This window comes from Quercus suber, unplaced genomic scaffold (genome assembly GCF_002906115.3).
Source record: "Quercus suber isolate HL8 unplaced genomic scaffold, Cork oak 2.0 scaffold_20, whole genome shotgun sequence".
NCBI classification, from domain to species: domain Eukaryota; kingdom Viridiplantae; phylum Streptophyta; class Magnoliopsida; order Fagales; family Fagaceae; genus Quercus; species Quercus suber.
The window spans coordinates 34,061-45,527 of NW_027069485.1; the positions used below are offsets into that span (position 1 = coordinate 34,061).

The following is an 11,467-nucleotide window of genomic DNA, read 5'->3' on the forward strand; positions in this document are numbered from 1 at the left end:
AAATCCGCGGAGAATCAAATGTCATAGGTGGAAAGCAGTCAACAAGAGGAAAAGCCAATTCTATGTCAGGAATTGGATATAGATTTTCTTTTTGTATTTTGCTTTTGATGACTTCTATGATTAGGCTTTAATAAAAATTCTTGGGATCATTTCACACACTAACTTGAACACCAAAAGCAATGATTGGAACCATCTTACACTTTTAGACCAAGTGCTGAAATTTTACATGTATATACTACAGGCTGCCAAAGGATCCTAGCTAAACAGGGAAAGAAGTAATCTTTAGAAAAGAAAACAAAAGAGACCACAAATCTAGTGTAACCTATTTCTTAATTCCTTAATCTCTTGTTTATGTATTTGTGAGAGAGGGAGTGGCGAATCCACTGGCATCTCCAAGCCTGTTTCTCTCCAAAAAAGGAATAGAATGTTCATTATCATGTTCCTATATTTTTTTTATAGACAATTGCAGGAGTCTGCAGGATCCAAATCTGTTTTATTAGGTGTACCAATCAATAAACAAAACACAGTCCAAAACTCCAAATAAATGAAATTGTCAGAGTAAATATCATTGTTTGCTTGCATACCTATTTACCTAAATTGAAGTCTCATTAACAAACAAAAAAAGTGTACAAAAAGTATCCAATCATCTGAAGAGAATGATTGCTATGCAAACAGAATGGCATAACCCTACTTTCATGTAATTGCTGGTATATGGCCGGAAGAGAAAAAGGAAATTCCACTACTATAGTGAATTTACAAAGTTGTCATAACATATGGTCAGCCTGCCTGCTAAGCCATAGTGGGATATTACTAGAGCACTTTTTTTCCATCTTGTTGCAAAAGAAATTCTATAATAGCTTGAGTACTAAGGCAAAGAAAATGAAATTAATCCAATAACGAAGACATCATGATTGCATTAGCCTCCTTGTCTCATCACTTAATAAAGGATTAAAAAGAAAAACTATACATATACACCTTCATGACCCCACCCTACCATCATTTTGTAATGTATTGCCCCCCACCTAAACTATAACAAAATACAAACCACCCACCTCTTCATCTTCTCCAAAGAAAACAGAGTAAAAAAAAAAAGGAAAAGTACTTAATTAGAGAGGACCAGACCTCCATCTTCATGATTGAAGCTAAACAAAGTATCATTAGCTACTCTTTCATAACCTGAAAGCACGAAAGGGAAATAAAAACTAAGACCTTGAGTTGCTGCTTAGACTCTAAGCAAGTAGACACTAAGCTCAGGAGCTCCATTGCTATCAGGGTTCATCATGTAAAAAGCCTCAGAATCTCTAGACCCCACAATTCTCTCAAACTTGGCTCTCATGTACATGACTTCACCATCTGACCCAGATTCAGCTTCAGCTTCATTCCCTGCAGCAGGCAAAACACCAGCACCCATAGAAATTGGCTCTACAGCCTTCAACACCTTCCACTCTTTAGGCCCACATTCTCTCCTTGTTGCAAAACCACACTTTTTCCCATTGCAATAAGTCCTCCAAACTGGCTCTTCAAGTAGCCTCACCCCTTTCTTTTCTTCTTCTTTTTCTTTCTCTTTATCACACTCCAATGCAATTCGAACCAACCCAGATGCCATTTCTTTAACCAAGCCACTAATAGGTGTAGCAAGCTCAATCAAGAAGGCAGGTTGAGAATTGGGATCTCTTTGGAAAGCAAAGTGAACATGGCCACGCCTATTCCCAAAGAGTGTGCCTACCACTCGATTACCAAGACCCTGGGGCAAGTTGGAACGGTTCTTACCAAACGCTGTAAGAACTGAACGAAGCCTTGAAATTGCTATAGCTTGCAGTTTCCTCTTTGGTGGTGGTGCTGCTTCAGCTACAGGTTCTGGTGTAGCAGCAAACTCATCATCTTCTTTAATGTTTTCCTCAAGGGATTTTGAGGAGGATTTGAAGCTTGAAACTTCATCATCTTCATTTCCAACCTTCTTTGTCCAGTGGAAGTGCCTCTTGGAAGAAAAATCTTGAGAGTTCTTAGCCATGACTGTCTTCATATGAGAAAGGAAAATCAAAGGAGGAGGCAGCTCCTTAAAGATAATGGGAAGAGAGAGTGAGTGTGAGTGTGTGTTAAAGAGAGAGATTATGGTCACTTCTCTTTTTATTGATATAAGATATGTGGGGCTTTCATTAATTCTTTGTTTCTAGTTCTTTGTTGTGGCGCCAGAGAATCCTGACAAAAGAAACATAGGCTGTCCCACCAACTGATTTTAGGAAATGAGAGAGAGAGAGAGTCTCATTGAAATAGAAAAGAAAGGAATCTAAGGAGACAATATGTGTGTAATTTCACTTTCTAGTGGGGCAGGGAGAGAGGCATTTTGCTTGACTGACTCTTTTGACTTGAATCCAAAAACAGTGAAGGAATAGCAACAAACCAAACCCAACACTATTCACACCTAGACATTTCTCAGGCTCAGCAGACTTCTATATCCAATGTCTTGTAGTGAAAATTACACCAAGGTGGTGTTGTTGGGGTTCCAAGGGCTTCTCATTTCTCAGGGCCAATGTTGGGCGCAGAGTATACAATTTCCCTACCTACGAGCTGACACCTCATTGCTTTGTGGGGTCCTCTGAGGACCCCCACCAAAAAGACCCTCTCTTTGATTGGTACACCAAAAGATTGAAACATCATTTTCTCTTTGTGAGATCCACCATGCCGTCGATCCCACCATGCGTCATCCGGGTGAACCATAATTGGCAGCTGCCTAGATGAACACCAGGAATAAGTTAGTTTTCTTTATTTTTCTGTCAATGTGGCCTTGACACATCAACTTTTATGCGTTCTCAATGAAAATAATACCTTTCTTTTTTGAAAATATATATATATATATATAAATATACACCAATTCTTTCAATTTTATTAAGACAAGCTTTCCATCAGACCATGATTAAAGCTTCGCTGGGTGTTCAGGAAAGTACAATGGAAAAATAGGGAAAATGGCCTCTTTTCTTAAGCATCTTAAATCATTTTTAAATACTTCTTCTTTAGCATTTTAAAGAGTAATGGGGTACCATCAGTCATGGTCAACCCCCTTGGCTTGCTGGATGATTTCATGCTAATGCATTCTCAGTTACCAAAAAAAAAAAAAAAAAAATAGCACCAAGAATTGAACCCGCCCTTTCCAAAGATATAACTAAAAACAAAATAATTACATACGGTTCAGAAAGAGGTAATGACTACGACAAACTCTCACTAATTACATTAACTTATAGACATGGATCCATAGATAGAATACAAATTGAAGCGTGCTTATACAGTAGACCAGCAAACTTGTCAATTTTTTGTACATAACATAAGAGATACTAAAAGCACCGATGGAAATGTCAAGTGTGCTTGCCTAAGGCTCAAAAACAAAGTTTCTAGAGTTAGCTGTCTAAAGTTTGGTCAGAATCCGGTTCCTTGGGGGGAGCAGCCCCGCCATTCATTCTTGCACGGGCCTCTGCAAACATTCTCTGTTGCTCAGCCAATGCTTCTTCCTCAGTCATCTCGGCTCCATTGCTCCACTTGCCACCTTTTAGAGAGTCCTGCTGGAAAACATTCCCTAACATCATCAGTAAAATAACTCTTGACCAAGTAGACCATGTGGCAGAAGCTGTCAAGATCCCAGTTCTATAGCGCAATTCAACTGACAAGGAGTAACATATAAAAATAAAGGACATTTTAAAAGAATTTTGTGCTGTCAAAAAAATGAGGAGAGCAAGGGATAGAATTCGGTAAAAGGAAAATGTGTGAACCAGCACCACCAAAGGCTAACAGTCCAGTTCTCGAAAGATAAGCCTCGCAACAAGTGAATGTCCATAAGGAGCAAAAATAATGAACAATTACCATGGTCTCAAGCTTGTGTTGTTCATAAGCTGCATAAACTTCATCAATGTATTCACCAAACCCAAGAACCTGATAATAAAATTAAATACATCAGTCATCATGCAAACATTTTAAAGATATAAATCATTATAAACAAAGTTATAATCTTTCATAACAAAAGGACTATAAAACAACCGCTCACAGTTTTACAAATAAACATCATGCAGGCAGAACAGAAGCATATTGCAAATTTTGATATTGGGACTGATTCCATGTGAAGCAAGCACAACTAGCTTGTTAACCAAAGCGATTTCTTGTAGCAATCTCTTATGGGGTAAAAGACATAATATATATTATTATATGATAAGTCATCCGTAAATCTTGGAACAAAAGCCAACTAAATATTTGGCTCTAATAGTTCCCTATAAATTAGTAAAGCCCCGTCTGAAAATGAGGAGACAACACAGTGATGAGAACCTCAATAAACCTAAAAGCTTATAGGACAAGCACAAATTGACTTTCAAAGCATACGTAGCCTCCCAGGATGTAGCTTTAGATGGCACAGGGAGGTACCAAAACTGAGTGATGTAAAGAATAAATTACGTAATAAAGTGCATGAATCTAAACTCAAATAATGCCTACAAGTAGGAAAGAAAAAATGTACACATAAAAGTACTGGGAAACTAAAACATGAAGGTGGAGAGGCATCACAGACAGAAAACTGGTAAGCAAATATATATCACACAAATATGAAGAGAAGGTATATCGGATGGGTCAAAAACCTGTAACGCCTTGAGCACATGCTCGGGTGCAATCGTTCTTTTCTCCTCTCTGCTACAAACTTCATTAGACTCTGATGAGATGAGGTTAATAAACTCTGCAAGAGCATAAAATAAAGGACAAATCTCCCTTCAGTAAAAGAAAAAATTGATTGAACATCTACAATAAAAACTAGAAAGCAATTGAGAGTATAAAAGCATAGCATAGAATGAAATAATACATCTAACCTAATTTACAGCAGATAGTCTCAAAACTCCCAGGAAATACATTAGATTCAGCAGCAAATAGGAACAACAATAAAAGGAGTGCAAAATTTCCACTAAAGGTCTGTCACTTGCAAACAATGTTTAATTGATCCAGTAAATCTTAGTAAGTCGCCAATATACAATTTGAATAAATTTTTTGGATTGATAAGTTACACACACACCAAATGGTCTTGAACCCACGACCTCACCCTCCAACCAATTATATTCTCATTTGGGTGAAGTATGACTACTTTACCAATAGTTGAGACTTGAAACCCAATCCGGCTGTTTTTATTTTACCTGAAGGGTTTGAATTAGCCAATTTATTATTGAAGGAAGTGCCAATTAAGTTATAGCTCATTGGCAACAATTTGAAAAAGTTTTAAGTCACTTCTAGTTTTAACATAGCTAAAGTTCGAACAAACAGCTTCTGTTCAGCTTTGGAGCCTATACAAACTTGTCCTGAAAACAAGTGTCATTGTTGAAGAGCAAACAACAAACGGCAATTTATCCAATGCATCAAAATGATGGGCGGGCAGACATCATGAACATCAACCCTTCCCTTGTATTCCTATTACAAAGACTTTAAGCAGGCTCATCTCAAAGGCAGTCTCAGTAGGACTATCAGATGGTTTGGTTTAAACAAGGAGGGCAGGCACAGAGATTTCAAAACGAAGTCAATCAGATATAGATTTTTGTTTCTCTAACACTGCACTGTAAGTGAAAAGTTGAGGGTTCTTTATTTTACATCAACATTATTCATCATGCACAAGAAAGTCTCAGAGTTGCAAACAAAATGGGTGAAAGTAATGAAAACACAAATAATTCTATAATGTAAAATACAGATTAATAAGCAGATTTATAAGATAAACCTAGTCCAAAAAATAAATTGTGGTAGGTCACATTACCGCATCAAAATTCATCATGTAATAAATACAAGTGACACATCTAGTGGTTCTTGGAAGTAACAAAGGACTTGGTTTTGTTCAAAGTGCATAATACTATATTGATTTTGCATGCACTATTAGAGAAATAGGTTCCAATAGGGAAACCTTGTGGTGATGCATCAAGGCAGGGTATACTTTTGCCTAAGTTCGATTCTTAATCATGAAGTAGATGGCAAATGTTTCAAGAACAAGAAGGAAGTAAGAATTGAACCAAAACTTTACAATTCTCTGTAGGGTTCAAAGTTTCTAAGATGCAAGTTTCATAAACCCTACCTTTTTTGCAACAGAATTGAGCTGAAAGCCTGAACTCAACGATGTTGAAGTTCAAATCTCAACCAAAATCCACAACTACTCTAAAAAAAATGAAAATGGAATAACAATAAATCTTAAATAAATAAATAAAAATAAATCAGAAATCATATCAAGCTCTATTCATTGACAAGCAATGGTTCTTTATTAGCAACCCTCTTAAGAGAGAAACCTTACTTTACAAAAAAAATAAAAACAAACACCTTTTCGCGACATTTATTAATAATGGAAACTCCTCTTCCATAAACAAGAAATAGAAGTTTTAGTTCGCCAAGGCACGCGAACCGTATTTACCTATCAAAAGAGATTAATGCCATATAAAAGAACATTATTCCTCACCTACACAGCACTCAATTAAAAGGTCTTGAGCATCTCTTGCGACACGCACATCTGGGGGTAACATCTCCTTAATGATTTTGGTCATAGTTGCTGAAAAAAAAAATAGTAAAACATTTATTTGCATCAACTAACTAATCAGGCACACACACACAGACACACCACTACGCATCAATTTTATACGCAAACGCCTATTCTCTCTACAAGTGCTGCTCCTAATCTCTTAAGTTTTGCACAATAGACAAGAAATTAAACGCCCCAGAAAGACCGAACATTTAAAAGTTCAAAAGATTTACTATACAATCCAATAATAATAAAAAAAATTATTACATACAAAACCCTAATAATCGTTCAAAAATTGAAGGAAGAAAAGTAAAATTGTTACCTTTAGGGAGAGAAGCGTCCTCTTTGGACTTGCCGACGATATCCATGGGCTCCATCTTAAACCTTCAAAACGAAAACGAAAACCAAATCAAACCCTAGAACGCATGAATACACAAAAAAAAAAATACACATAGATCTGAGAAAGAGACTGACCGAGTTACAACTGAGTTGGGGGGGAAAGGGAGAAGAGAGGAGGAAGCGATTTGGAGGAGGAAGAGCGAGTCAGCCGATTGAAGATCCGAGTTGCAAGAAAATAAGGAGGTGGAGGAGAAGGAGAGGCATGATGGTTGTTGTTGTTGTTGGTTGATTATATTGATTTATCGGAAGATGGATAGAGAGAGAGAGAGAGAGGGGGGATTTGGACTTGTTGCGACTTTCTTTTCTTTTTGGGGCTTCTCACCATAACGCTGCCAGTTCTCGCTCGCACACGATCTTACTCTCTCGCTCTCAAGCGATGACAACCACTCGCTTTAGCGCGTGCGTGCGTTCACTCGCGACTCTCGGTTTGTTAATTTTGGATCAGTTTTTTTTTAGCGCGTCATTCAACGGCGCGTGCTCTCTCTGTCTTTTCTACGTACTAGCTTTTATTACTATTTTGTTTCTTTTTTCTTTTTTTGGATTCGGATTTTTTTTTTTTTTATTTTTTTTTTTTTTTTTTTTTTTTTTGGGCTTAAGCTAATTCAGTACTTCGAAGAAGTTGCTCAGGGAGACAACAGTGTCTCTACTCTCTTCAATTAAGACTGACCCTGGGTTGGGCCGATGTCTCACAGTGTCTCTTCAATGAGCTTGAAATGTTGTGCCATTTCGAATATGCCTTTTTTTTGTTTTTTCTTTTGGAAAAATATGCCAATTAACTTTTTTTTTTAATTAAATAATTACAACATGCTGCTAACTCTGCCGTTCGAACTCGTTCCCCTCAAAATCTTCAAACACTTTGTGTTTGGGGAGATGTCAATCCACTTAATTCTCATATTATGGCTATATTTGGAGAAATTATTATTTACACCGGGAGGACTGTTGATATAGTCCTCTATGACCAATGAGATGATATCATCTATGTAAATGTATGTGTGAACTTCCTAATTAATACAAGAAATAAAAAATACAAAATTATCAAATGATGTCACATTTGCATAAATAACAGCATTTTATTGATTGGAAGTTCAAGGAGGACCACATCAACAGTCCTTCTGGTGGACTTAATAAATTCTCGTAAATTTGGCATGGATTCTTTTTGCCAACTTATTTTACTATTTAGCTTATTTTTGTTACTATTCATGGATCTCACTGCACTTTTTGGTACTATTCATGGGTTTCACTATACTATTTCAACTAAAATTTACCTTTATACAGTACTTTCAGCAAAAAGTATTCAATTTCAGTAAAATAAACAAATCTCAAACGAACACTATGTTAGAATTAGATTTTGTGTCCTTTTATGATTAACTTATTTAGCCTTTTATTGAAATTTTTGTTGAAAATATGCTAAAATATACATATACTTTGAAAATGTGAAAAAAAAAATTAAAAAACTATACATAAAAGCCAGAACTAAAAAAGATGTCCTATAATTCAATGTCAATCAGACACTTTAAATCTTTGGATTGAAATCTTATAAACTCCTTATCATTTATGTTAGTATTAGATTTGTACAAGTATCAGGTCTAGGCCCAACCCATTAGCCCTTGTATGATTAAGAGGTCGAGGCCCAACCCAAAATCTCTCGTACAGTTAAGAGGTTAGGCCCAGTGTCAGGTCGGGGCCCATATCAAGTCAACAACAGCCCATCGGTCCTCAATTCGCCAGACACCAACTTTGGCCCTAACAGATAAGAATGATAAAGCCTTAAAGGAAATTGCTTGCCAAGCACCATTCGACGACATTTGCAAGTTTTAAGAAAGTCACATCAATCACGAGTAGTGGGTCCTATCTGCTCATGAATATATCTCAGAGGGACCCATCAATATGAAAACCACCCTCTCATCATGACAACGCCACTAAAGGAAGTCTATAAATAAAGGCTAATGGTTAGAAGGGAAGGGGTTGGCATTTTGGGGGAGGGACACACGAGAAGAATGAGGAATAACCAAATAAAAAGAGAGAAGGTTTTTGCTTGACATAGCTTGAGCCTTCTTGGGAAGCATATACACAGGGGAAAAAAATACAAAGTGGGCCTTAAGCACCTTCCCCTGGGCCATTGGGTTGGCTCTAGGAGGTTTTTTCATTGTAGGAAATTTCATACCCATAAAAAACAAGTAAATTGGGAGTCTAACCCAAAACTTATAAGTATCTTGGGCCCAAGCACCACAAGATTTTAAGTGTTCATTTTTCTTAGTGTCCGTTTGAGAACAAAATATCTAACTTTTTGTTAAAAATTTTTTCTAAATACTATAGATAAAATGTAAAATTTAAATAAAATAAGTATATAACTCATGTGAGGGCCGCAAATAGTATGAAAAATAAGCAATAAGGTAGGTTATAAGTACATCACAAACAAGCACTTAATGGAATTGAGGGAAAGCTTGCTCCATTCACCATTAGATTTCAAACATCAAATGATAGAATTAGGTTCATCATCAATAAGCTTACCAAGTTCTCACCTTATTTATGGGATCATTATTGTAAGGGAGTTAGGAGTGCTCATTGAGTATGCTTCACGAGCCGTGGATCCTAGGCCCAATAAAAAAACAAGGTGGTTCTATGTACTATGCCCAGATTGTATCCTCAAAGAAAGAATGCTAGAAAAGGGAAATGAATGCCTAATTGGGAAGTGGCCCCTTCCATTCACTGAGGAGAGCTGATGAAGTTCATCGCATTGGAAATAATCTTAGTCGAGGATGAATGATTGGTGAAATAGCCGAGGAGAAGATCGAACCCATAAATCCAGTTGAGGAACCGGACGAGGTGGCTCATAACCCAAGAAATGGTCAACTCAGCATCAATTAGGTGTTCCCAACTAACCAATGTCGCATTTAATACTGAATGACCAGGTTAAATAGTGCTACATCACAGAATTTCATTTTCATCATCAAAAGGGGGGAAGAGACACCTAATGGGACAAGTATCTTCTGATTGATATCATGATAGCCCGCTATTGAAGGGAATGACTGAGTATATAAATAGGATCTTCCCTCATACTTAGATGAGAATAGGAAAATTGAGGAGAGAATGTGTAGGAATATCTAGAGAGTGTTTATAGCTGTCTTTGGTTGCTTGTAACCTTGGCAATAGAATAATCATGCCGATAATCACTAAAATATTCATTTAGAGTTAGATTTTACTTGTTTAGATCTCCCACAGTGGATTGCCCTCTTGTTTTATAAATTAGTTATGACGACTAGGGTATTAGTAGAGGGCTAGGGCCAAACTTAGTATTTTTAACCCTATAATGATGTTCTCCATTTTGGGGGGCGGGGGGGCGCTATTTTGTGACAAAGTAGTTAGTTTTTCACAAATTCAAAAGTATATACAAGGAATGTTTGGTTCACTTATAATGCTAGATCTTTAGGCCATTTTGGTTTTGGCAAATCTATTTATCCCTATGTTTGTTTTGATTACAAATCTAATAAGTTTCTCAAAATTATGAGATTCTTATGTTTTGTTTATTCCTATGAACCTTATAAGAATTGTTTATTCTTCCCAAAAGTATCCTTAGATTTGTAAAGATACTAGCAAGTGTTTTATTTTATTTTTACAAATAAATAATGAAAAACAAAAGATATAAGGTAATTCATGGCGTCTAACATTTCTAAATGACATGTATAATACAAAAATAATTATTTAAATTATTGTTTTTAAAGAAAATCACCACATCATATGTCTTATCTATAAGAATTAATAACATCCTTCACTTATGAATTTGCTTAAATTCGTAAAGACATTGCTATTTGCAAGTCTGGTATAGATGTAATTATTCTATGCATGCATACTTTTTATTTGTCTATAATTAGCATAAACTAAAACTGGTTTTTTTTTTTTATAATTTAGTTTTTCTCTAACTAAGCCAAACATATAAATAGTTACATTCCCTAGTATCCAAATTATTAGGTATCACATTCCTATGGTCTATACCATTTCATGGAATTGTTGATTCATAGAATCATGTTTTAGGAATGTTAACATTCCGATGGTTGTTTTAGTTACACTATCATCACATTCCAATAATGTAACATTCCTATGCTTGGTTGTTTGATAACATTCCTAACAATTATTACAATGATTTTCTAATGTATCCTATGTATATTAATATTTAAAATGACTAAAATACCTTCTAAGACATTCAAAAATGACCTAAAGAGATGTTGGGGCAGGTGTGAGAGACCACACTCCTAGCCTCAAACCTTCAAATTTAAGGTTTTTGGCATAACCTATGTGAATGGGTAAAATTGTGTTACTGTCTCTCAAGAGTGGAGGTTTTACTAATGTTATCATCACCTTAAATTAAGAATTTTATATGGAATCATCACTTATTTAATTGGAGAAATAACAAAACCAGATGAATTGAAAAGTGCATATGTGTTGATGAATTTAAATTGTACATTTCTTTGATAATAACAACAAATTACATTGTTTTGGTCCTAAATACAATCTAAATAAAAGTACAAAGCTTTGTTTCGTAGTTACAATCAATAAAAA

The 11,467-nt window shown here is 35.8% G+C and overlaps 2 protein-coding genes across 3 annotated transcripts; both read right to left on the bottom strand.

Moving 5' to 3' along the window:
• Window positions 1-858: 858 nt before the first annotated feature.
• LOC111997068 (protein MIZU-KUSSEI 1) lies at window positions 859-2,732 on the bottom strand. The gene has a single exon (XM_024029115.2). The coding sequence runs from the start codon at window positions 2,021-2,023 to the stop codon at window positions 1,223-1,225; it is 801 nt and encodes a 266-aa protein (XP_023884883.1). The 5' UTR covers window positions 2,024-2,732; the 3' UTR covers window positions 859-1,222.
• A 401-nt stretch (window positions 2,733-3,133) lies between these two features.
• LOC111997108 (protein Dr1 homolog) lies at window positions 3,134-7,200 on the bottom strand. 2 transcript variants are annotated; one of them, XM_024029160.2, is made up of 6 exons: window positions 6,986-7,200; window positions 6,834-6,895; window positions 6,452-6,541; window positions 4,614-4,708; window positions 3,853-3,921; window positions 3,134-3,551 (listed from the first exon to the last, which is right to left on the bottom strand). In XM_024029160.2, exons 2-6 carry the CDS (start codon window positions 6,886-6,888, stop codon window positions 3,393-3,395), a joined length of 468 nt encoding a protein of 155 aa, XP_023884928.1. In that variant the 5' UTR covers window positions 6,889-6,895; window positions 6,986-7,200; the 3' UTR covers window positions 3,134-3,392. The 2 variants fall into 2 exon arrangements, with proteins under 2 accessions (XP_023884928.1, XP_023884927.1); XM_024029159.2 differs by having other exon boundaries at window positions 3,134-3,554; window positions 6,986-7,198.
• Window positions 7,201-11,467: the final 4,267 nt, after the last annotated feature.

Excerpts from the sequence above, each read along its gene's own strand:
- LOC111997108 (XM_024029159.2), bottom strand. The coding sequence starts at position 6,888 with ATGGAGCCCATGGATATCGTCGGCAAGTCCAAAGAGGACGCTTCTCTC. Across the intron at positions 6,542-6,833 it reads GGACGCTTCTCTCCCTAAAG|CAACTATGACCAAAATCATT; the intron begins GTAACAATTTTA and ends TTTTTTTTTCAG. Across the intron at positions 4,709-6,451 it reads TTTAATTGAGTGCTGTGTAG|AGTTTATTAACCTCATCTCA; the intron begins GTGAGGAATAAT and ends ATGCTCTTGCAG.
- LOC111997068 (XM_024029115.2), bottom strand. The coding sequence starts at position 2,023 with ATGAAGACAGTCATGGCTAAGAACTCTCAAGATTTTTCTTCCAAGAGG.